This window comes from Oncorhynchus masou, chromosome 18 (genome assembly GCF_036934945.1).
Source record: "Oncorhynchus masou masou isolate Uvic2021 chromosome 18, UVic_Omas_1.1, whole genome shotgun sequence".
NCBI lineage: Eukaryota > Metazoa > Chordata > Actinopteri > Salmoniformes > Salmonidae > Oncorhynchus > Oncorhynchus masou.
In genome coordinates this window covers 76,860,326-76,887,989 of record NC_088229.1, presented here as the reverse complement: position 1 = coordinate 76,887,989, position 27,664 = coordinate 76,860,326, and the positions used below count along the sequence as shown (strand labels likewise).

At 44.3% G+C, this 27,664-nt stretch overlaps 1 protein-coding gene across 4 annotated transcripts in view; it reads left to right on the top strand.

The window, feature by feature from the left end:
• slx4ip (SLX4 interacting protein) overlaps positions 1 to 8,094 on the top strand; it is a 176,440-nt gene extending 168,346 nt beyond the window's left edge. For all 4 annotated transcript variants that reach the window (XM_064924488.1, XM_064924487.1, XM_064924490.1 and 1 more), the window contains 2 exons: positions 7,158 to 7,258; positions 7,355 to 8,094. In XM_064924488.1, coding sequence (XP_064780560.1) covers positions 7,158 to 7,258; positions 7,355 to 8,009 — 756 coding nt within the window. In that variant the 3' untranslated portion in view covers positions 8,010 to 8,094. The remainder of the gene's footprint in view (positions 1 to 7,157; positions 7,259 to 7,354) is intronic.
• The last annotated feature ends 19,570 nt before the right edge of the window (positions 8,095 to 27,664 follow it).

Below are 27,664 nucleotides of genomic sequence, written 5' to 3'. Positions count from 1 at the left end.
AGTCTATTCTAGTCTCCATCCAGTGTGATAACCCTGAGTCTATTCTGGTCTCCATTCAGAGTGATAACCCTGAGTCTATTCTAGTCTCCATCCAGTGTGATAACCCTGAGTCTATTCTAGTCTCCATTCAGAGTGATAACCCTGAGTCTATTCTAGTCTCCATTCAGAGGGATAACCCTGACTCTATTCTAGTTTCCATTCACAGTTATAACCCTGAGTCTATTCTAGTCTCCATTCCTGATCATACTATTGTCTTACTTACGGCAGCGTAGCCTAGTGGTTAGAGCATTGTATCTGTATCTGAGTAGATGGCTTCAGGGTAGCCTAGTGGTTAGAGCATTGTATCTGTATCTGAGTAGATGGCTTCAGGGTAGCCTAGTGGTTAGAGCATTGGACTAGTAACCGAAAGGTTGCAAGTTCAAATCCCCGAGCAAGGTACAAGGTACAAAATCTGTCGTTCTGCCCCTGAACAGGCAGTTAACCCACTGTTCCTAGGACGTCATTGAAAATAAGAATTTGTTCTTAACTGACTTGCCTAGTAAAATAAAGGTAAAATAAAAAATAAAATAAAAATTCTGATGTGAGTTTTTATCTAGGATGCTGTACTGAAATGTGTCTGTATAAAGACATTACTTGGACCCAGTGAGATCCCTCGTCACTTCCTCTTCATGCCAGCCTGAGTCTCAGATCTGTCATGTTGTCGTTGTCACGCGTGAAGTTGGTAAGACAGCACAAATGTACTGGACCAGCATAGAACCAAATGTACTGGACCAACATAGAACCAAATGTACTGGACAAACATAGAAACAAATGTACTGGACAAACATAGAAACAAATGTACTGGACCAACATAGAAACAAATGTACTGGACAAATATAGAAACAAATGTACTGGACCAACATAGAAACAAATGTACTGGACCAACATAGAAACAAATGTACTGGACAAACATAGAAACAAATATACTGGACTAATGTACTGGACTAATGTACTGGACAAATATAGAAACAAATATACTGGACAAATGTACTGGACAAACATAGAAACAAATATACTGGACTAATGTACTGGACAAATATAGAAACAAATATACTGGACAAATATAGAAACAAATATACTGGACTAATGTACTGGACAAATATAGAAACAAATATACTGGACAAATGTACTGGACAAATATAGAAACAAATATACTGGACAAATATAGAAACAAATATACTGGACTAATGTACTGGACAAACATAGAAACAAATATACTGGACAAATGTACTGGACTAATGTACTGGACAAATATAGAAACAAATGTACTGGACAATGAGGATGAGGAAATCAGTCAATTGAAATAAATTCATTAAGTCCTCATTTATGGATTTCACATGACTGGGAATAGGCCCACCCACTTGGCAGCCAGGCCAACCCACTTGGCAGCCAGGCCCACCCACTTGGCAGCCAGGCCCACCCACTTGGCAGCCAGGCCCACCCACTTGAGAGCCAGGCCCACCCACTTGAGAGCCAGACCCATATATTTTATTTCAGCTCATGAAACCTGCATACATTTTTTGGTTCAGTATAGATCTGGGCCTCAATTCATGCAATCAGTTTGGGTTAAATTGATGGGCTCTTGTTCCAAGTTCTGGTCAATTACCCCCACCCTGCCCTCCTTCACCTTTCATCCCAAGATACCCCTGACATCAACCCAAATATCACTCAATTTCCCCCGCTCACCCTCCCTCCTCCTCTCTCCTTCACCCTCTCTCCTCCTCTCTCCTCCACCCTCTCTCCTCCTCTCTCTTCACCCTCCCTCCTCCTCTCTCTTCACCCTCCCTCCTCCTCTCTCCTTCACCCTCCCTCCTCCTCTCTCCTTCACCCTCCCTCCTCCTCTCTCCTCACCCTCCCTCCTCCTCTCTCCTTCACCCTCTCTCCTCCTCTCTCCTTCACCCTCTCTCCTCCTCTCTCTTCTCTCCTCACCCTCCCTCCTCCTCTCTCTTCACCCTCCCTCCTCCTCTCTCCTTCACCCTCCATCATCCTCTCTCCCCACCCTCCCTCCTCCTCTCTCCTCACCCTCCCTCCTCCTCTCTCCCCACCCTCCCTCCTCCTCTCTCCTCACCCTCCCTCCTCCTCTCTCCTTCACCCTCCCTCCTCTCTCCTCACCCTCCCTCCTCCTCTCTCCTCACCCTCCCTCCACCTCCCCCTCCTCTCTCCTTCACCTTCCCTCCTCCTCTCTCCTTCACCTTCCCTCCTCCTCTCTCTTCACCCTCCATCCTCCTCTCTCTTCCCCCTCCATCCTCCTCTCTCTTCACCCTCCCTCCTCCTCTCTCTTCCTCCCTCCCTCCTCCTCTCTCCTTCACCCTCCCTCCTCCTCTCTCCTTCACCCTCACTCCTCCTCTCTCTTCACCCTCCCTCCTCCTCTCTCCTTCACCCTCCCTCCTCCTCTCTCCTTCACCCTCTCTCCTCCTCTCTCTTCACCCTCCCTCCTCCTCTCTCCTTCACCCTCCCTCCTCCTCTCTCCTCACCCTCCCTCCTCCTCTCTCCTTCACCCTCCATCATCCTCTCTCCCCACCCTCCCTCCTCCTCTCTCCTCACCCTCCCTCCTCCCTCTCTCCCCACCCTCCCTCCTCCTCTCTCCTCACCCTCCCTCCTCCTCTCTCCTTCACCCTCCCTCCTCTCTCCTCACCCTCCCTCCTCCTCTCTCCTCACCCTCCCTCCACCTCCCCCCTCCTCTCTCCTTCACCTTCCCTCCTCCTCCCTCCTCCTCTCTCCTTCACCTTCCCTCCTCTCTCTTCACCCTCCATCCTCCTCTCTCTTCCCCCTCCCTCCTCCTCTCTCCTCACCCTCCCTCCTCCTCTCTCTTCTCTCCTCACCCTCCATCCTCCTCTCTCCTTCACCTTCCCTCCTCTCTCTTCACCCTCCCTCCTCCTCTCTCCTCACCCTCCATCCTCCTCTCTCCTCACCCTCCATCCTCCTCTCTCTTCTCTCCTCACCCTCCATCCTCCTCTCTCTTCACCCTCTCTCCTTCACCCTCCCTCCTCCTCTCTCCTTCACCCTCCCTCCTCCTCTCTCCTTCACCCTCCCTCCTCCTCTCTCCTCACCCTCCCTCCTCCTCTCTCCTCCACCCTCCATCATCCTCTCTCTTCACCCTCCCTCCTCCTCTCTCCTCACCGTCCATCCTCCTCTCTCTTCTCTCCTCACCCTCCCTCCTCCTCTCTCTTCTCTCCTCACCCTCCCTCCTCCTCTCTCCTCACCCTCCCTCCTCCCTCTCTCCTTCACCCTCCCTCCTCCTCTCTCCTTCACCCACCCTCCCTCCTCCTCTCTCCTCACCTTCCCTCCTCCTCTCTCCTTCACCCTCCATCATCCTCTCTCTTCACCCTCCCTCCTCCTCTCTCCTCACCGTCCATCCTCCTCTCTCTTCTCTCCTCACCCTCCCTCCTCCTCTCTCCTCACCCTCCCTCCTCCTCTCTCCTTCACCTTCCCTCCTCCTCTCTCCACACCCTCCCTCCTCCTCTCTCCTTCACCCTCCCTCCTCCTCTCTCCTCACCCTCCCTCCTCCTCTCTCCTTCACCCTCCCTCCTCCTCCTCTCCCCACCCTCCCTCCTCCTCTCTCCTCACCTTCCCTCCTCCTCTCTCCTCACCCTCCCTCCTCCTCTCTCCTCACTCTCCCTCCTCTCTCCCCACCCTCCCTCCTCCTCTCTCCTCACCCTCCCTCCCTCCTCTTCCCCCTCCTCCTCTCTCCTTCACCCTCCCTCCCTCCTCTTCCCCCTCCTCCCTCTCTCCTCACCCTCCCTCCCTCCTCTTCCCCCTCCTCCTCTCTCCCCCACCCTCCCTCCTCCTCTCTCCTCACCCTCCCTCCCTCCTCTTCCCCCTCCTCCTCTCTCCTTCACCCTCCCTCCCTCCTCTTCCCCCTCCTCCTCTCTCCTCACCCTCCCTCCCTCCTCTTCCCCCTCCTCCTCTCTCCTCACCCTCCCTCCTCTTCCCCCTCCTCCTCTCTCCTCACCTTCCCTCCTCCTCTCACCATAAGCCCCTGTTCTGTTCCTGCTCAGCCATGGAAGGTGGGCTCTGATTGATCTTCATTAGGTGGCTGTTGAAGGCACACGTTGGTGAGATCCTATCAGCTTTACCTCTCTCTCTCTCCGTTCTGCCAGCAGCTAGATTGAACTTCAAAGTTTTGTGTGGGCTGGATAGTTAATTACCTCCTGAGTTTCTGCCTTTCCATCCATGTCTCTCTCTGCCCTCAGTACTGCAGACCAGACACCAAACAGAAGACATTTTAGTTTTCCGTAAACAAAAATGTTTGCTACGGTGTGCCCCAGTGAGGATGAAAACATAATATGGCACACACACACACACACACGCACACACACTCTCTCTCTCTCTCTCTCTCTCTCTCTCTCCTTGTTGGCTTGGTGATTATATTCACGGGGCTTTAATCGTTGAAGTCTCGTTCTGCCTGGTGGAGAGCTGTAGTAAAGAGAGGGATTAAACTGGCAAGTTGGGAAGCTGGGAAGTTACCAAGTGTCACTGTTCGAGGGTTAATAACATATTTAATATGCTATGTCACTGTGAGAGGGTTAATAACATATTTAATATGCTATGTCACTGTGAGAGGGTTAATAACATATTTAATATGCTATGTCACTGTGAGAGGGTTAATAACATATATTTAATGTGCTATGTCACTGTTAGAGGGTTAATTACACATATTTAATGTGCTATGTCAATGTTAGAGGGTTAATTACACATATTTAATGTGCTATGTCACTGTTAGAGGGTTACTAACATATTTAATGTGATATGTCACTGTTAGAGGGTTAATAACGTATTTAATATGCTATGTCACTGTGAGAGGGTTAATAACATATTTAATATGCTATGTCACTGTGAGAGGGTTAATAACATATATTTAATGTGCTATGTCACTGTTAGAGGGTTAATTACACATATTTAATGTGCTATGTCACTGTTAGAGGGTTAATTACACATATTTAATGTGCTATGTCACTGTTAGAGGGTTAATAACATATTTAATGTGCTATGTCACTGTTAGAGGGTTAATAACATATTTAATATGCTATGTCACTGTGAGAGGGTTAATAACATATATTTAATGTGCTATGTCACTGTTAGAGGGTTAATTACACATATTTAATGTGCTATGTCAATGTTAGAGGGTTAATTACACATATTTAATGTGCTATGTCACTGTTAGAGGGTTACTAACATATTTAATGTGATATGTCACTGTTAGAGGGTTAATAACGTATTTAATATGCTATGTCACTGTTAGAGGGTTAATAACATATTTAATATGCTATGTCACTGTGAGAGGGTTAATAACATATATTTAATGTGCTATGTCACTGTTAGAGGGTTAATTACACATATTTAATGTGCTATGTCAATGTTAGAGGGTTAATTACACATATTTAATGTGCTATGTCACTGTTAGAGGGTTACTAACATATTTAATGTGATATGTCACTGTTAGAGGGTTAATAAAGTATTTAATATGCTATGTCACTGTGAGATGGTTAATAACATATTTAATATGCTATGTCACTGTTAGAGGGTCAATAACATATATTTAATGTGCTATGTCACTGTTAGAGGGTTAATTACACATATTTAATGTGCTATGTCACTGTTAGAGGGTTAATAACATATTTAATATGCTATGTATCTGTTAGAGGGTTAATTACACATATTTAATGTGCTATGTCACTGTTAGAGGGTTAATAACATATTTAATATGCTATGTCACTGTTAGAGGGTTAATAAAGTATTTAATGTGCTATGTCACTGTTAGAGGGTTAATAAAGTATTTAATGTGCTATGTCACTGTTAGAGGGTTAATAAAGTATTTAATGTGCTATGTCACTGTTAGAGGGTTAATAACATATTTAATGTGCTATGTCATTGCTAGAGGGTTAATAACATGTTTAATGTGATATGTCACAGAGGGTTAATAACATGTTTAATGTGCTATGTCACTGTTAGAGAATATCAATCAGATTTACCACAGTGAAGCACTAAGAATCTAAATGAAGGGTATAACATGTTGACTCGTCAATCCACAGAAGTTGGCTCCTGGTATTATGTGGTTAGATACTTGTAATAAAACTATTTCAAGTAGTCCCTCCTTTCAGTATATTTCTTTAACAGCAGTCCTCTCCTCCAACAAGCTCCAATCTTTATCTCCTGAACGCTAATGGCTGTAAAATGCTCTTTACACGGTGTCAGTGACGATGACGGCAGTTTGTTATAGAGCCAAGCCTTCTATAGGAAGCCACACATAATATTTTCATAATATTTTCTCCCTCCCTCTGTCTCTCTCCCTCCCTCTCTCTCTCTCCCTCCCTCTCTCTCTCTCTCTCTCTCTTTCTCCCTCCCTCTGTCTCCCCCCCTCTGTCTCTCTCCCTCCCTCTGTCTCTCTCCCTCCCTCTGTCTCTCTCCCTCCCTCTGTCTCTCTCCCTCCCTCTGTCTCCCTCCCTCCCTCTGTCTCTCTCCCTCCCTCCCTCTGTCTCTCTCCCTCCCACCCTCTGTCTTTCTCTCTCCCTCCCTCTGTCTTTCTCCCTCCCTCTGTCTCTCTCCCTCCCTCTGTCTCTCTCCCTCCCTCTGTCTCTCTCCCTCCCTCTGTCTCTCTCCCTCCCTCTGTCTCTCTCCCTCCCACCCTCCCTCTGTCTCTCTCCCTCCCTCTGTCTCTCTCCCTCCCTCTGTCTCTCTTCCTCCCTCTGTGTCTCTCCCTCCCTCTGTCTCTCTCCCTCTCTCTGTCTCTCTCCCTCCCACCCTCCCTCTGTCTCTCTCCCTCCCTCTGTCTCTCTCCCTCCCTCTGTCTCTCTCCCTCCCTCTGTCTCTCTCCCTCCCTCTGTCTCTCTCCCTCCCTCTGTCTCTCTTCCTCCCTCTGTGTCTCTCCCTCCCTCTCTCTCTCCCTCCCTCTGTCTCTCTCCCTCCCTCTGTCTCTCTCCCTCCCTCTGTCTCTCTCCCTCCCTCTGTCTCTCTCCCTCCCTCTGTCTCTCTTCCTCCCTCTGTGTCTCTCCCTCCCTCTGTCTCTCTCCCTCTCTCTGTCTCTCTCCCTCCCACCCTCCCTCTGTCTCTCTCCCTCCCTCTGTCTCTCTCCCTCCCTCTGTCTCTCTCCCTCCCTCTGTCTCTCTCCCTCTCTCCAGAGTCAGAGTACAGAGTCCCAGTATTTTTCCAGGCCAGCAGCAGAAACCAGAGATGAACTGAACTCCTCCACAATAACAAAGAGAAGTTCCCTCCAGAAGATGTAAGTTACTATGATCTCATGGGAAAATGTTCCATAGCCACAACGTTTGGGATAATAAGATACACGATCATCCTCTCTGTCTGTTCCCTGTTTCAGAGCCAGACACGCGAACGCCAGGCCCCGACCAGAAACCCAACCTCTGCCCTGCGGATCGGTCCTGGGGAAGAAACTGCACTCTGAGCAGAACGGAGCCCCAGGAGAGCAGGTTCCGGAGCCCCAGGAGAGCAGGTTCCGGAGCCCCAGGAGAGCAGGTTCCGGAGTCCCAGGAGAGCAGGTTCCGGAGCCCCAGGAGAGCAGGTTCCGGAGCCCCAGGAGAGCAGGTTCCGGAGCCCCAGGAGAGCAGGTTCCGGAGCCCCAGGAGAGCAGGTTCCGGAGCCCCAGGAGAGCAGGTTCCGGAGTCCCAGGAGAGCAGGTTCCGGAGCCCCAGGAGAGCAGGTTCCGGAGCCCCAGGAGAGCAGGTTCCGGAGCCCCAGGAGAGCAGGTTCCGGAGCCCCAGGAGAGCAGGTTCCGGAGCCCCAGGAGAGCAGGTTCCGGAGTCCCAGGAGAGCAGGTTCCGGAGCCCCAGGAGAGCAGGTTCCGGAGTCCCAGGAGAGCAGGTTCCGGAGCCCCAGGAGAGCAGGTTCCGGAGCCACAGGAGAGCAGGTTCCGGAGCCCCAGGAGAGCAGGTTCCGGAGCCCCAGCCACCGACCGTCCAGCCCAGGCTTACCACAGACGCAGTGCTGCCCCACGGCCATCCCTCAACATCCACTGACCCCACAGTACAGGCTGGGGCTGTGGGAGGGGTGGGTCTCACAGAGGGGAAGCAAAGAGAGAGTGTTGGGCTCCCAGGGAACACTGACCCCAGAGACACAGTACTGAGTCAGTCCCAGAGTCAGGGTGGGGAAGTCAAACCCAGCAGGGTCCCAGGGGAAGACCCTCCCAGGGCCAAGAGGGTGTGCCTTGGGCCACTTCTAGTAGCTTGTTCCTCCAAAGACCTCATAACACCAACACACTCAGCTGAATCCTCCAACCCTCTCCTTCCTCCTCCTCTGTCGTCTCCTCGTCCACCTGTGGTCAAATCCAGTGCCAAGACGAAGTCTGAGGCTTTCCCAGCCCCAGCCTTGTTCCCTGCCCCAATGCTCTATACTCCAGCTTCTTCCCCAGCCCCAGAGCAGACCCAGTCCACAGCCCCTCTCTCCCCTCTCCCAGCCCCAGAGAAGGACCAGTCCACAGCCCCTCTCTCCCCTCTCCCAGCCCCAGAGCAGACCCAGTCCACAGCCCCTCTCTCCCCTCTCCCAGCCCCAGAGCAGACCCAGTCCCAAACCTCTCAAACCACAGTGGAAGTGGAGCTGCTTACTCCAGGGAAACAGTCCCAGAGTCTCCTTCCTCTCACAAGCAGCAATAACACAGAGCAGACAAACCAAAACAGCCCCGCCGCAGGTCTGAGAGCCCGATCTGTCAAAGATGTAGTCTCCTCAGCCCTGTCTATTGCTTCCACACACATCAGCGTCACAGGGGACGGAGAGGAGGGGAGGGAGAATGGTGGGAGGACGAGGAGGAGAGGAGAAGAGAAGAGAAGGGAGAGGAAGAGAGGAGAAGAGGGGAAAGATTATAATGGAGGAGACAAGAGTAGGAGAGGAGAAGAGAGGTCTGTGGCAGAGGAAGAGAGGTCTGTGGCCAGACCATCCAGACTACGACGGCTGAAGAAGTGAAGAGGGTGAGACTGAGGCCAGAGGAGAGAGAGGAGCAGACTGGGAGGGGCAGAGCTTGAGGGTACAGTAACGATGCCTGATCCAGGGTTAGAGATTGTGGCAGATGTGTGTTTACCCAATACACTGTCCACATTTCCATTTGGGACTTGATCTCTGACTGACCCCTTGGCATCTGAACCCTTCCACTATCCTCTGACTGACCCTTGGCATCTGAACCCTTCCACTATCCTCTGACTGACCCTTGGCATCTGAACCCTTCCACTATCCTCTGACTGACCCTTGGCATCTGAACCCTTCCACTATCCTCTGACTGACCCCTAGGCATCTGAACCCTTCCACTATCCTCTGACTGACCACTAGGCATCTGAACCCTTCCACTATCCTCTGACTGACCCTTGGCATCTGAACCCTTCCACTATCCTCTGACTGACCCCTAGGCATCTGAACCCTTCCACTATCCTCTGACTGACCCCTAGGCATCTGAACCCTTCCACTATCTCTCTCTCTCTCTCTCTCTCTCTCTCTCTCTCTCTCTCTCTCTCTCTCTGGGGAACCAGTCAACCCACTTCCCCCTGGATCTCTGCGGGTCCACAGCTATTCAGGCCCTCCAGGCCCCCACCCTGGCTCGGCTAGGGCCCGTCAAAGAAGCCAACCTACCCAGCCCCCCACTGACTCTGCCCCACTAATTGACAGTCACTGACCCCTCCCCAGGCTCTTCTACACTGGTTCTGGTGTGGCTTTACAGAGAAATCAACCAACCCATTCCCCTCCTGGCAACCAGGCCTCCTCTGGCCTACCCTTTCAGAGAAGCCAACTAACCAGCCCAGGCCCCTCCTCTGGCTACCCCCCCCCCCCCCCCCTGAAAGACACCTTGCCCAGGGCTCTCCTTGGTTCTGTTTGGATCCAACAGAGAACCAAACCCAGGCCCACATCTAGGCTCCCACCCAGGCATTCACCCTGCCTCCCTCTCGGCCCCCCTGGCTCTGCTGAAGCCCAACAGACTACAGAACCAAACCCAGGCCCCCCTTGACGTTCCAGTACATTAGTCATAATGCTGTCTCTGTCCGACGTTCCAGTACATTAGTCATAATGCTGTCTCTGTCTGACGTTCCAGTACATTAGTCATAATGCTGTCTCTGTCCGACGTTCCAGTACATTAGTCATAATGCTGTCTCTGTCCGACGTTCCAGTACATTAGTCATAATGCTGTCTCTGTCTGACGTTCCAGTACATTAGTCATAATGCTGTCTCTGTCCGACGTTCCAGTACATTAGTCATAATGCTGTCTCTGTCCGACGTTCCAGTACATTAGTCATAATGCTGTCTCTGTCTGACGTTCCAGTACATTAGTCATAATGCTGTCTCTGTCTGACGTTCCAGTACATTAGTCATAATGCTGTCTCTGTCCGACGTTCCAGTACATTAGTCATAATGCTGTCTCTGTCCGACGTTCCAGTACATTAGTCATAATGCTGTCTCTGTCTGACGTTCCAGTACATTAGTCATAATGCTGTCTCTGTCTGACGTTCCAGTACATTAGTCATAATGCTGTCTCTGTCTGACGTTCCAGTACATTAGTCATAATGCTGTCTCTGTCCGACGTTCCAGTACATTAGTCATAATGCTGTCTCTGTCCGACGTTCCAGTACATTAGTCATAATGCTGTCTCTGTCTGACGTTCCAGTACATTAGTCATAATGCTGTCTCTGTCCGACGTTCCAGTACATTAGTCATAATGCTGTCTCTGTCCGACGTTCCAGTACATTAGTCATAATGCTGTCTCTGTCCGACGTTCCAGTACATTAGTCATAATGCTGTCTCTGTCCGACGTTCCAGTACATTAGTCATAATGCTGTCTCTGTCCGACGTTCCAGTACATTAGTCATAATGCTGTCTCTGTCCGACGTTCCAGTACATTAGTCATAATGCTGTCTCTGTCTGACGTTCCAGTACATTAGTCATAAATGCGTTCCAGTACATTAGTCATAATGCTGTCTCTGTCCGACGTTCCAGTACATTAGTCATAATGCTGTCTCTGTCTGACGTTCCAGTACATTAGTCATAATGCTGTCTCTGTCTGACGTTCCAGTACATTAGTCATAATGCTGTCTCTGTCTGACGTTCCAGTACATTAGTCATAATGCTGTCTCTGTCTGACGTTCCAGTACATTAGTCATAATGCTGTCTCTGTCTGACGTTCCAGTACATTAGTCATAATGCTGTCTCTGTCTGACGTTCCAGTACATTAGTCATAATGCTGTCTCTGTCGTTCCAGTACATTAGTCATAATGCGTCTCTGTCCAGTACATTAGTCATAATGCTGTCTCTGTCCGACGTTCCAGTACATTAGTCATAATGCTGTCTCTGTCTGACGTTCCAGTACATTAGTCATAATGCTGTCTCTGTCTGTCATAACGTTCCAGTACATTAGTCATAATGCTGTCTCTGTCTGACGTTCCAGTACATTAGTCATAATGCTGTCTCTGTCCGACGTTCCAGTACATTAGTCATAATGCTGTCTCTGTCTGACGTTCCAGTACATTAGTCATAATGCTGTCTCTGTCTGACGTTCCAGTACATTAGTCATAATGCTGTCTCTGTCTGACGTTCCAGTACATTAGTCATAATGCTGTCTCCGTCCGACGTTCCAGTACATTAGTCATAATGCTGTCTCTGTCCGACGTTCCAGTACATTAGTCATAATGCTGTCTCTGTCTGACGTTCCAGTACATTAGTCATAATGCTGTCTCTGTTCGTGTCACTGCTGATTCACCATTTTTTTTTAAATTTTATTTTTAATTTTTAATTTTTTAATAAAGACGTTTCCTCTCCCTGAGAGAAGATCGTTTCCGTGTCTTTATGGAAACACACAGACAGGCTGGGGAGAATCTGGAGGGATGAACTGAGCCAACACTGACTGAGTCACTGTTAATCCATTGTAAAGCCTTTTAGAAAAAGGGGATTCATATTATTTTTGCAAAATGACAGTTATTTTAATTTTCCTGTCAGCCATGTCAGACAAGGTCATATCCTAGGACACTTAGGATGGTAACGGTAACTAAGACAGCCTCCCGAAAAACAAGCAACATCCCTTGACTTGTCTCATGGGCAAATATAATGACTTGTTGAAAATCAGATAGAATCGGACTTCAATGACGTTGAAGGGGGTTTGCAGGGTAAAGCCTAACACCGGCCAAAGTGTTAAACTGATGATCAACGACATCCTCCTCTCCTTCCGACAATTACCCCTGGTTTCCCCGACAACGATGCGTCGTTCCTACGGCGACCGAAGATGCGAAATGCCTTTCCTTGAAACACCACGCATGGCGTGACCGTTTCGCTCAGTGCTTCATTGGAACATGTGTCGGTGCTGAAAACGATGGACAGGCACCGCTGTTCTCAGATCAGCTTTCTCCATTCAAATCTGATATTAACATTAGAATTACTCCACAATACTGACGACAGATCAGCTCCCACCTGCATTTTGAGGTTGGCTTATTCAAATACTTCCCCATCAATAACTTACTAAATCAGGTTTATTGGGCTCATATTGATACACATCATCCAATGTATTGAGGCATAAATTAGACAGTAGCTTGGCAAAATAGCACTCAATTGATTTCCACATGATTAAAAGGTACCCATGGAGGCTGTTTATCATCTGGGTTTTCAATTGATGCATCTTTTTTCTGCTTTTGTTTATTGTCACAATAAAAAAAATGCAATTGTTACTTTATATTTGTAACTTGGTTCTGAAGTTATTGGCGGTCACAGAGAGACCGATAAACATCTTGATGTTTAGCAGAGATCCTCTGTGTGTATAGTGACTCACAATTGGCCCAGGGCTGTCCGGGTTAGGGGAGGGTTTGGCCGGCAAGGTTGTTCTTGTCTCATCGCGCAGTAGCGACTCCTGTGGCGGGCCGGGCACAATGCACGCTGACCACGGCCGCCAGGTGCACGGTGTTTCCTCCGACACATTGGTGCGGCTGGCTTCCGGGTTAAGCAGGCGTTGTGTCAAGATGCAGTGCGGCTTGGTTGTGTACAGGGGACGCATGGCTCTCGACCTTCACCTCTCCCGAGTCCTTACGGGAGTTGCAGCGATGGGACAAGACTGTAACGACCAATTAGATACCACGAAATTGGGGAGAAAAAGGGGTAAAAAAAATACGAAAATAATCATAAAAACATCTAACGACACACAGTGGTTCTTCCTTTAAAAGTGTTGATGTGGCATTCTGTCATTGCACCACACAAGGAGGAGTTAGAACGCTGATCTATCGGTCGTCTAAACTGTGGCAAATAATGGACTATCTTTTCATAAACGGACGGAGGTCTGAGAGTCTCTCACTCCTGCATCAGGCAAAAACAAATTAAATTACACTTGACATGTGGACTGACAATTTTCAAAAAACGGTGGGATTTTGTTTTCTCTCCCTTTTTGTTTTCTCTCCCTCTAAAACCAGAAATAAATCATTCTAAATTACAAACTTGTCTTTATTCACCACAGTGTGAAAGAGTGATAGACCCTCTATAGAAAGTGAGTTTTTGAAACACGGTCCTTCTTTGCTGATGTGAAGAAGAAACGGAATGAAAGAGTCCAGCGAGGATTTGTTAGCATAAAGCTTTGGACCAACATTCTTTCTGATAGTCAAAACATTTCTTTATTAAAAGACTAAGTTCATCTGCTCATGTTGTGTGTGTTTCATTATTTGTGACATTGTGGATGAATGAAGAATGTAAACCAAATAAATCCTCCTCATAATGAATAATCAGATTGTTTTTTTGTACTCATTTATCTCCATCGCATCATTCCGCCTCAAACCATTTTGTTTCTTTTCGCCGCCCACACGCACTTTAAACATTTAGATAATAAAGCATTTAAAGGCTGAAATCGGTTGATTTTAATACTACTGACAGACAAAATTCTAACTCCACTCATAGCTTTTGGACTTCTTAGCGTTCCCAGAAGGCATGGGTTATTATAGCCTAAAAGAGTTTAACCTTCTGAATTAATGATTATATTGAAGATGGAGCTCATTAAAAGGTTGACTTCTGAAAGCCGATCTGTTATCCAACAATTATTATTATTATTATTAACCCTGCGTTATAATTATAAGAAAGCCCTTTAGATAGCCCCTTGGTTCTCTCCAGACCTGACTGCCCATGACCAGCACAATAACATCCTGTGGCGTTCTGCATTAGCATCGAACAGCCCCTGTGATAAGCAGCTCTTCAGGGAAGTTAGGAACCAATATACACAAGCAGTTAGGAAAAGTGAAGGCTAGCTTTTTCAAGCAGAAATTTGCATCCTGTAGCACAAACTCAAAAACGTTCTGGGACACTAAAGTCCATGGAGAATAAGAGCACTTCCTCCCAGCTTCCCACTGCACTGAGGCTAGGAAACACTGTCACAATCGATAAATCCACTATAATTGAGAATTTCAATAAGCAATTTTCTACAGCTGGCCATGCTTTCCATCTGGCTAACCATAACCCGGTCAAAAGCCCTCCACCCCCCACAGCAACTTGCCCAAACCTCCCCCACTTCTCCTTAACCCAAATCCAGATAGCTGATGTTCTGAAAGAGCTGCCAAATCTGGACCCCTACAATTCAGCCGGGCTAGACAATCTGGATCCTCTCTTTCTAAAATTATCTGCCAAAATTGTTGCAACCCCTATTACTAGCCTGTTCAACCTTTCTTTCGTATTGTCTGAGATCCCCAAAGATTGGAAAGCTGCCGCGGTCATCCCCCTCTTCAAAGGGGGAGACACTCTAGATCCAAACTGTTACAGACCTATATCTATCCTACCCTGCCTTTCAAAGGTCTTTGAAAGTCAAGTTAACAAACAGATTACTGACCATTTCGAATCCCACCGTACCTTCTCTGCTATGCAATCTGGTTTCAGAGCTGGTCATGGGTGCACCTCAGCCACACTCAAGGTCCTAAACGATATCATAACCGCCATCGATAAGAGACATTACTGTGCAGCGGTATTCATCGACCTGACCAAGGCTTTCGACTCTGTCAATCACAGCATTCTTATTCTTATCGGCAGACTCAACAGCCTTGGTTTCTCAAATGACTGCCTCGACTGTTTCATCCAACTACCTCTCTGATAGAGTTCAGTGTGTCAAATCGGAAGGTCTGCTGTCCGGACCTCTGGCAGTCTCTATGGGGGTGCCACAGGGTTCAATTCTTGGGCCGACTCAATGATGTCGCTCTTGCTGCTGGTGATTCTTTGATCCACCTCTACGCAGACAACACCATTCTGTATACTTCTGGCCCCTCTTTGGACACTGTGTTAACCAACCTCCAAATGAGCTTCAATGCCACTCTCCTTCCGTGGCCTCCAACTGCTCTTAAATGCATGAAAAACTAAATGCATGCTCTTCAACCGATCGCTGCACGCACCTCCCCGAACTTTCGGTTCTGACTTAGAATATGTGTACAACTACAAATACCTGGGTGTCTGGTTGGACTGTAAACTCTCCTTCCAGACTCACATTAAGCATCTCCAATCCAAAATCGGCTTTCTATTTCATAACAAAGCCTCCTTCACTCATGCTGCCAAACATACCCTCGTAAAACTGACCATCCTACCGATCCTTGACTTCGGCAATGTCATCTACAAAATAGCCTCCAATACCCTACTCTGCAAATTGGATGGAGTCTATCACAGTGCCATCCATTTTGTCACCAAAGCCCCATATGCTACCCACCTCTGTGACCTGTATGCTGTCGTTGGTTGGCCCTCGCTTTATACTCGTTGCCAAACCCACTGGCTACAGGTTATCTACAAGTCTCTGCTAGGTAAAGCCCCTCTGCTGCCAATGACTGGAACGAACTGCAAACATCTCTGAAGCTGGAGACACATATCTCCCTCACTAGCTTTAAGCACCAGCTGTCAGAGCAGCTCACAGATCACTGCACCTGTACATAGCCCATCTGTAAACAGCCCATCTATCTACCTCATCCCCATACTGGTATTTATTTATTTCTCTTGCTCCTTTGCACCCCAGTATCTCTACTTGCACATTCATCTTCTGTACATCCTACCATTCCAGTGTTTAATTGCTATATTGTAATTACTTCGCCACTATGGCCTATTTATTGTCTTACCTCTCTTATCTTACCTCATTTGCACATGCTGTTTATAGATTTTTCTACTGTATTATTGATTGTATGTTTGTTTATTCCATGTGTAACTCTGTGTTGTTGTTGTACGTGTCAAATTGCTTTGCTTTATCTTGGCCAGGTCTCAGTTGCAAATGAGAACTTGTTCTCAACTTGCATAACTGGTTAAATAAAGGTGAAATAAAATTTTAAACAATTCAAATATTCTCTCATGTTTTACATTTATAACTTAATGTCACAGAGCAGATTTACCCTAACGAAAAATGCCCCTTAGATATGAATTTAGAATCCTCTAATTAGATCTTCAGGGACATTATATTGATCTGCAAGTATTTTCATTTAGAATTTAGAATCTTCATGAGTTCCGAGAGCCATGTCATACCAATATATTATTGGATTATTCACCATGGCAACCACTTCTTAGCATAACATTCAAAATTATGTGTGTTTAATAAAATAAAATAAATCTAATTCAATAATAGATTTGGACCACTGTAGATGCTGTGTTTTTATTTACAGTAGTGATGGACAGCTGGAGGCATTTTGTAGGCTGTGAAATCTGCAAACAACATGGGCTATTAGCAGGACAATAGACTCTTCATACCTTTACAAAAGGATAGTCTAAAAGCTCAGCTTGGTGTCAAAAGAAATCCCCCCCCAATTTGCAGTGTATTAAGTTTTACATTTCTAACTAGAAACATCATGCAAAGCCACAAAATGTCAGGTAAAGCATATACTGTACAGTATTTCTTCATCTGCATCTTTATGCTTTTGTTCATAAAAATAATGATAAAAATGCTCTTTCAAAATGCCGATGTTTATTTCAACTATCTGCAGGACAATAGACTCTTGCCGAGTTTAGAGACTTTAAATGTATTAATGGATGTTTGCGAGACATGTCACATCTCCCATCTCTTTTGCATAGCCCACCATATGCACTGTTCTCTAACCTCTGGATGGATGCGTAACGAATTACTATGGGAATAAACATCACTGAATGACAGCATGGGGACTGGTCTTGATAAATACTATGGTAATAAACATCACTGAATGACAGCATGGGGACTGGTCTTGATAATTACTATGGGAATAAACATCACTGAATGACAGCATGGGGACTGGTCTTGATAATTACTATGGGAATAAACATCACTGAATGACAGCATGGGGACCGGTCTTGATAAATACTATGGGAATAAACATCACTGAATGACATAGCATGGGGACTGGTCTTGATAATTACTATGGGAATAAACATCACTGAATGACAGCATGGGGACCGGTCTTGATAAATACTATGGGAATAAACATCACTGAATGACATAGCATGGGGACTGGTCTTGATAAATACTATGGGAATAAACATCACTGAATGACAGCATGGGGACTGGTCTTGATAATTACTATGGGAATAAACATCACTGAATGACATAGCATGGGGACTGGTCTTGATAAATACTATGGGAATAAACATCACTGAATGACATAGCATGGGGACTGGTCTTGATAAATACTATGGGAATAAACATCACTGAATGACATAGCATGGGGACTGGTCTTGATAAATACTATGGGAATAAACATCACTGAATGACAGCATGGGGACTGGTCTTGATAAATACTATGGGAATAAACATCACTGAATGACAGCATGGGGACTGGTCTTGATAATTACTATGGGAATAAACATCACTGAATGACATAGCATGGGGACTGGTCTTGATAAATACTATGGGAATAAACATCACTGAATGACAGCATGGGGACTGGTCTTGATAATTACTATGGGAATACACATCACTGAATGACATAGCATGGGGACTGGTCTTGATAAATACTATGGGAATAAACATCACTGAATGACATAGCATGGGGACCGGTCTTGATAAATACTATGGGAATAAACATCACTGAATGACAGCATGGGGACTGGTCTTGATAAATACTATGGGAATAAACATCACTGAATTACATAGCATGGGGACTGGTCTTGATAATTACTATGGGAATAAACATCACTGAATGACAGCATGGGGACTGGTCTTGATAATTACTATGGGAATAAACATCACTGAATGACAGCATGGGGACTGGTTTTGATAATTACTATGGGAATAAACATCACTGAATGACAGCATGGGGACTTGTCTTGATAAATACTATGGGAATAAACATCACTGAATGACATAGCATGGGGACTGGTCTTGATAATTACTATGGGAATAAACATCACTGAATGACAGCATGGGGACTGGTCTTGATAATTACTATGGGAATAAACATCACTGAATGACAGCATGGGGACTGGTTTTGATAATTACTATGGGAATAAACATCACTGAATGACATAGCATGGGGACTGGTCTTGATAATTACTATGGGAATAAACATCACTGAATGACATAGCATGGGGACTGGTCTTGATAAATACTATGGGAATAAACATCACTGAATGACAGCATGGGGACTGGTCTTGATAAATACTATGGGAATAAGCATCACTGAATGACAGCATGGGGACTGGTCTTGATAAATACTATGGGAATAAACATCACTGAATGACATAGCATGGGGACTGGTCTTGATAATTACTATGGGAATAAACATCACTGAATGACATAGCATGGCGACTGGTCTTGATAAATACTATGGGAATAAACATCACTGAATGACAGCATGGGGACTGGTCTTGATAAATACTATGGGAATAAACATCACTGAATGACAGCATGGGGACTGGTCTTGATAAATACTATGGGAATAAACATCACTGAATGACATAGCATGGGGACTGGTCTTGATAAATACTATGGGAATAAACATCACTGAATGACAGCATGGGGACTGGTCTTGATAAATACTATGGGAATAAACATCACTGAATGACAGCATGGGGACTGGTCTTGATAAATACTATGGGAATAAACATCACTGAATGACATAGCATGGGGACTGGTCTTGATAAATACTATGGGAATAAACATCACTGAATGACAGCATGGGGACTGGTCTTGATAAATACTATGGGAATAAACATCACTGAATGACAGCATGGGGACTGGTCTTGATAAATACTATGGGAATAAACATCACTGAATGACAGCATGGGGACTGGTCTTGATAAATACTATGGGAATAAACATCACTGAATGACATAGCATGGGGACTGGTCTTGATAAAGACTATGGGAATAAACATCACTGAATGACATAGCATGGGGACTGGTCTTGATAATTACTATGGGAATAAACATCACTGAATGACATAGCATGGGGACTGGTCTTGATAATTACTATGGGAATAAACATCACTGAATGACAGCATGGGGACTGGTCTTGATAAATACTATGGGAATAAACATCACTGAATGACAGCATGGGGACTGGTCTTGATAAATACTATGGGAATAAACATCACTGAATGACATAGCATGGGGACTGGTCTTGATAATTACTATGGGAATAAACATCACTGAATGACATAGCATGGGGACTGGTCTTGATAATTACTATGGGAATAAACATCACTGAATGACAGCATGGGGACTGGTCTTGATAATTAAGATGGGAATAAACATCACTGAATGACATAGCATGGGGACCGGTCTTGATAAATACTATGGGAATAAACATCACTGAATGACAGCATGGGGACTGGTCTTGATAATTACTATGGGAATAAACATCACGGAATGACAGCATGGGGACTGGTCTTGATAAATACTATGGGAATAAACATCACTGAATGACATAGCATGGGGACTGGTCTTGATAAATACTATGGGAATAAACATCACTGAATGACATAGCATGGGGACTGGGCTTGATAAATCCATCAGATTCAAATGCCTTCATGAGTTAAATGTCTTCAGCCGACATGTTGTGGTTCACCTGATGAAGGTACCGGGTCTTCCTCATCTCCAGTATCAAGGTGCAAATGGGTCTATTTATATAATGAATATGAATTTGGAGGGCAGAAATTATTAAATATGAAAGCATTAGACTATTATGGCTTCACTAAAGGCATCAGTCATACAAAAGTCATACTTAAATCTGAACTGGTTTTCTAACAAATTAGTAAGCATGTCTCACCCCATGTTCAGGAATGGACTTTTCCCCTTTAGTCAGATTACAACCTCTCCCTTTAGTCAGATTACAACCTCTCCCTTTATTCAGATTACAACCTCTCCCTTTAGTCAGATTACAACCTCTCCCTTTATTCAGATTACAACCTCCCCCTTTATTCAGATGACAACCTCTCCCTTTATTCAGATTACAACCTCCCCCTTTATTCAGATTACACCTGCTCCCTTTATTCAGATTACAACCTCTCCCTTTATTCAGATTACAACCTCTCCCTTTATGCAGATTACAACCTCTCCCTTTATTCAGATTACAACCTCTCCCTTTATTCAGATTACAACCTCTCCCTTTATTCAGATTACAACCTCTCCTATATTCAGATTACAACCTCTCATTTAGTCAGATTACAACCTCTCCCTTTATTCAAATTACAACCTCTCCCTTTATTCAGATTACAACATCTCCTATATTCAGATTACAACCTCTCCCTTTAGTCAGATTACAACCTCTCCCTTTATTCAGATGACAACCTCTCCCTTTAGTCAGATTACAACCTCTCCCTTTATTCAGATTACAACCTCTCCCTTTATACAGATTACAACCTCTCCCTTTATTCAGATTACAACCTCTCCCTTTATACAGATTACAACCTCTCCCTTTATACAGATTACAACCTCTCCTTTATTCAGATTACAACCTCTCCCTTTATACAGATTACAACCTCTCCCTTTATTCAGATTACAACCTCTCCCTTTATGCAGATTACAACCTCCCCCTTTATTCAGATTACAACCTCCCCCTTTATTCAGATTACAACCTCTCCCTTTATTCAGATTACAACCTCTCCCTTTATGCAGATTACAACCTCCCCCTTTATTCAGATTACAACCTCCCCCTTTATTCAGATTACAACCTCTCCCTTTATTCAGATTACAACCTCTCCCTTTATGCAGATTACAACCTCCCCCTTTATTCAGATTACAACCTCCCCCTTTATTCAGATTACAACCTCCCCCTTTATTCAGATTACAACCTCTCCCTTTATTCAGATTACAACCTCTCCCTTTATTCAGATAACAACCTCTCCCTCTATTCAGATTACAACCTCTCCTATATTCAGATTACAACCTCTCCCTTTATTCAGATTACAACCTCTCCCTTTATTCAGATGACAACCTCTCCCTTTAGTCAGATTACAACCTCTCCCTTTATTCAGATTACAACCTCTCCCTTTATTCAGATTACAACCTCTCCCTTTATTCAGATTACAACCTCTCCCTTTATACAGATTACAACCTCTCCCTTTATACAGATTACAACCTCTCCTTTATTCAGATTACAACCTCTCCCTTTATACAGATTACAACCTCTCCCTTTATTCAGATTACAACCTCCCCCTTTATTCAGATTACAACCTCCCCCTTTATTCAGATTACAACCTCTCCCTTTATTCAGATTACAACCTCTCCCTTTATTCAGATTACAACCTCTCCCTCTATTCAGATTACAACCTCTCCTATATTCAGATTACAACCTCTCCCTTTATTCAGATTACAACCTCTCCCTTTATTCAGATTACAACCTCTCCTATATTCAGATTACAACCTCTCCCTTTAGTCAGATTACAACCTCTCCCTTTATTCAGATTACAACCTCCCCTTTATTCAGATTACAACCTCTCCCTTTATTCAGATTACAACCTCTCCCTTTAGTCAGATTACAACCTCTCCCTTTATTCAGATTACAACCTCTCCTTTATTCAGATTACCACCTCTCCCTTTATTCAGATTACAACCTCTCCTATATTCAGATTACAACCTCTCCCTTTAGTCAGATTACAACCTCTCCCTTTATTCAGATGACAACCTCTCCCTTTATTCAGATTACAACCTCTCCCTTTATTCAGATTACAACCTCTCCTATATTCAGATTACAACCTCTCCCTTTAGTCAGATTACAACCTCTCCCTTTATTCAGATTACAACCTCTCCCTTTAGTCAGATTACAACCTCTCCTATATTCAGATTACAACCTCTCCCTTTAGTCAGATTACAACCTCTCCCTTTATTCAGATGACAACCTCTCCCTTTATTCAGATTACAACCTCTCCCTTTATTCAGATTACAACCTCTCCTATATTCAGATTACAACCTCCCCCTTTATTCAGATTACAACCTCTCCCTTTATTCAGATTACAACCTCTCCCTTTAGTCAGATTACAACCTCTCCCTTTATTCAGATGACAACCTCTCCCTTTATTCAGATTACAACCTCTCCCTTTATTCAGATTACAACCTCTCCCTTTATTCAGATTACAACCTCTCCCTTTATTCAGATTACAACCTCTCCCTTTATTCAGATTACAACCTCCCCCTTTATTCAGATTACAACCTCTCCCTTTATTCAGATTACAACCTCTCCCTTTATTCAGGTTACAACCTCTCCCTTTATTCAGGTTACAACCTCTCCCTTTATTCAGGTTACAACCTCTCCCTTTATTCAGGTTACAACCTCCCCCTTTATTCAGATTACAACCTCTCCCTTTATTCAGATTACAACCTCTCCCTTTATTCAGATTACAACCTCTCCCTTTATTCAGGTTACAACCTCTCCCTTTATTCAGGTTACAACCTCTCCCTTTATTCAGGTTACAACCTCTCCCTTTATTCAGGTTACAACCTCTCCCTTTATTCAGGTTACAACCTCTCCCTTTATTCAGGTTACAACCTCTCCCTTTATTCAGGTTACAACCTCCCCCTTTATTCAGATTACAACCTCTCCCTTTATTCAGATTACAAACTCTCCCTTTATTCAGGTTACAACCTCTCACTTTATTCAGGTTACAACCTCTCACTTTCGGTTGTTTGAAAAGGAAATAATCTCCAAAATATCGTTATTTTTTAAACAATTCTTAGAAAGTTGGTTGCAATTTCAGTTTAATCCACCTGAAAAGACAGAACAAATAATACAACAAATATTGTGGTTAAACTTAAATATACTAATTGATTAAAAAATCTTTGTAAATGATATCATAAATAGGACTGGTGGAGTTGTCACACATGCAGCTAACACAGACATATGGAAATGTCTGCTCTACCCAAAATTACAAACAATTAATTGCAGCATTACAACAAAAATGGAAGAGGCAAGTAGAAGGGGAAAAAGTAAGGAACTTGTATGTCGGCCCTGTATTAAAGAACATAAAGGGTTAAAGAAAAGTGTGATAAATAAAAACATATACCAATTTCATTTCAGGATCAAAAAATTGACAGCTGTGCTATACAGCAAAATAGTTGGGAAGAGATTTTCGATGTACCGATTCCATGGCACATGGTTTATGAACCAATTCCATGGCACATGGTTTATGAACTGATTCCACGGCACATGGGTTATGAACCGATTCCATGGCACATGGTTTATGAACCAATTCCATGGCACATGGGTTATGAACTGATTCCATGGCACATGGTTTATGAACTGATTCCACGGCACATGGGTTATGAACCGATTCCACGGCACATGGGTTATGAACCGATTCCACGGCACATGGTTTATGAACTGATTCCATGGCACATGGGTTATGAACCGATTCCACGGCACATGGTTAATGAACCGATTCCATGGCACATGGGTTATGAACCGATTCCACGGCACATGGGTTATGAACCGATTCCACGGCACATGGTTAATGAACCGATTCCATGGCACATGATTAATGAACCGATTCCATGGCACATGATTAATGAACTGATTCCATGGCACATGGGTTATGAACTGATTCCACGGCACATGGGTTATGAACCGATTCCATGGCACATGGGTTATGAACTGATTCCACGGCACATGGTTAATGAACTGATTCCATGGCACATGGGTTATGAACTGATTCCACGGCACATGGGTTATGAACCGATTCCATGGCACATGGGTTATGAACCGATTCCACGGTACATGGGTTATGAACCGATTCCATGGCACATGGGTTATGAACCGATTCCAAGGCACATGGGTTATGAACCAATTCCACGGCACATGGGTTATGAACCGATTCCATGGCACATGGGTTATGAACCGATTCCACGGCACATGGGTTATGAACCGATTCCACGGCACATGGGTTATGAACCGATTCCACGGCACATGGGTTATGAACCGATTCCACGGCACATGGTTAATGAACCGATTCCATGGCACATGGGTTATGAACCGATTCCACGGCACATGGGTTATGAACCGATTCCATGGCACATGGGTTATGAACCGATTCCACGGCACATGGGTTATGAACCGATTCCACGGCACATGGGTTATGAACCGATTCCACGGCACATGGGTTGTGAACTGACACACAAAACGACACCGGATTCAAAACTCTGAATTTTTCTATTTAAATTATTATACAAAATTCTTGCAACCAACAGAATGATATATTTATATACAACCTTCCCAGCTCTGCAGATTTCTTTGAAGCTAGAATCCACCTCTTAATGAGTTTCGAGAGCCGATCTGTTATCCAACAATTATTATTAGTAGTAGTAGTGTTTGCAAATAGCACTGTCTGCGACCATAATCCCTAAATCTAACAGTATTTTACTGTCATGTTTAATTATTCAAGGATCCTTTCTCTTCTCTGTGCAGGAGTTATTTTAAGAATACAAAAGAAGCCATGCACTCTTGATGGGCTCTCAGGCGGACAATAGACTCTTACAGAGTTCACCAACTGCTCTGTTTTCTAACCACATCTGGATGGAGCCACAACAAATTACTACGGGAATAAATATCACTGAATGACAGACATATTGGAATAACGTAGGCTAATGAAGGCAACACATTGTTACTTACAGGAACACCCAAAGTCATTCAACTGTTAAAATAAGATCTTAAGCACTGTTTTGCTTATCTCTTTTCATTTTCACTGAATCTCCGTTTGGGTATTGGTTAACATACTTTACAGTTAGGGTGTGGAAAATGTTATTAATCATGTTATTTTTGCTCTTCACTCGCAGTCACTTAGTGGCCTACTACTGACCGGTCACGTTGTACAGCGCCATAACGCGCCTAACGGAAACCCAGAGTGTTTTGTTTTCTGTTTTTATTGGAATAGAAACACCATAATATTAATCAAATTAATGAAGCTACATTTCATCTATCCCATATACTATGTTCTTACAAAAAAGGTTTTAAATTCTCTAGTTCAGCCAATATTAAAAACAGTCAAATGCTTCTCAAAGATGCCCTCTGGTCATCAAACAAGCACTAACTAGCCTTAATGGCAATAATGGCTGACACTTAAATAATGTGCCATAGAATTCTGCGTCAGCCCGCAAGCTGTGCAGCAGAACGACGTAACTTTTAAAGGAAGAACCACTGTAGCAGATCTACACAATAAATCACAAGTTTAATCAATGTTTAATCCTCCTGTTGTGTTCGTTTCATGTTAATTCATTCCGTGTTGCCGGTCCAAAATGTCCGCCCAATTATAGCTGATTATAAATCCATATATTATCACCTAATGTTGTGTTAGATCTTTTTATCAACTTACGTTCTTGTGAACATTACAAGTTTGAAACTGCTATTTGCTATTTATGGCCTGTAGGCCTCATTGACCTGAACTCATACAACTAGTTTTTGAGTAAAAAAAGCATGACTATAACAAATACCCAGATGAAACATATTGTGCTATTTATCACAGACTACTTTGTGTCAAAGTTTAACAGGGACTCTCCTTCTCACCAGTGTCATGATCAAAGATATGATCAAGAGCCTCACATACAGTATATCGTTTGGTCATTGTGCTGCCACAGAATGAATTGTGAGCAAGGCCTCAAAAAAGCTTTATATACCAGAGCTGTGAGAGAAGTTCTATATATTATTGAAACAATGTTGCGATTGTTTGTGAGAATGTCAACAGGTGTGGTTCCTGTGGGGGAAAGATTATATTGGGGAACACCACAGGTGTACAAAAGTTAAATAAAACACCCAACATGTAATGAAAATGATCCAAATGTGTTTTGTGTGTTCAGATGCCCTGTGTGGACAAAGCCACAGAACCTTATGACAATCAGATTTAAAATAACTAAATTTTTCAGAGAGAAAACTTGTAAATTGGGTCCTATTCTACCAGAAACACAACATGTCTCTGGATCTACTCACTGGTTAAGTGTAACTTAGGTAACAATCGTTTTGTGGAAACACCTCAGAGATTTAGTGATGCTCCCATGAAAGTTCTAACGAGGAACTTTGCCTTGAGATGCTTTGCCTTAGCCTTCATACTTACAAATGGCTATCCTAAACCTGATTCAACTGCTGCACTATCATCTAGTAGTCATTCAATGATCTGTTTTTAGCTCCATGACTTAGTGTGGCACAGTTAGGATTTGAAGATGTGTTGATAATCTGGTAAGGCCTTGGTCTAATCCTTTCTGTTAAAGATGTTAGTCTGTCCCCCTCCGCAACACACCACTATCTAGTGGGCTTCTGGGCGTCTCCGTCTCAGATCCATAGCCCACTGTGTGTTAGAGTGAAGATCAGGTGATGAGGTTTGGAATATATCATCTGGGTCCTAGTTAACTTTTGAAAGAGCAGGAGTACCCCAGGGATCAATGTTGGGACCAATTACATTCAAATTCACAAAATGTTCAGTTCACTTCCCGAATTGACTAAATTAAATGGAATTCACCCCCGCCCTGTTCAGGATCATTTGGACCTAGGAGGATAATTCTGGAACAATGTCAATCTTCAGGCCTGTTGGTCTGATTGAAAGGAGTTTAGCTCCAGCCTACGTTAATCATTAGTCAACTCAGATGCTTACAATGAGATCTTGTTGCTCACTATAAAGTTGTTCCCACAGGTAGTCTGTCTAAGAACCTTCCCCAAATTGTCTGGTTATGAGCTAAACATCTTGGAGTAGGATAAAGACCCATAGGGTGCCTCGGTAATGGCACCCTATTCCCTGTATAGTGCACTACTTCGCAAATAGGGTGCCATTTTGGACACAGACATACTCTCTAACTTGTCTGGGATAGTGTAAAGACCCTCGGTGGCTCACAACCACATTGCAGTATTTACACAGCAGTTATTTTTCCCCATGGTCCAATAAACTGACTGATTTTGGGGTACTGTATAAAACAAGGTAGCCTAGTGGTTAGAGTGTAAGGACGGCAGGTAGCCTAGTGGTTAGAGTGTTGGACTTGTAACCAAAAGGTTGCAAGTTCAAATCCCCGAGCTGACAAGGTACAAATCTGTCGTTCTGCCGCCGAACAAGGCAGTTAACCCACTGTTCCTAGGCAGGCATTGAAAATAAGAATTTATTCTTAACTGACTTGCCTAGTAAAATAAAAATGAAGTGTGTGTGCAGATGCTATGTTAATACTATGACAGATAGCATTAATCTCTTAAACCTGTTGTTTATGAAGCATGTGACAACACTTTATTTTTGATTATCTAACCTCACGATCAATCCTTTTATTCATTCACATATTTTACTCAGAACATGAC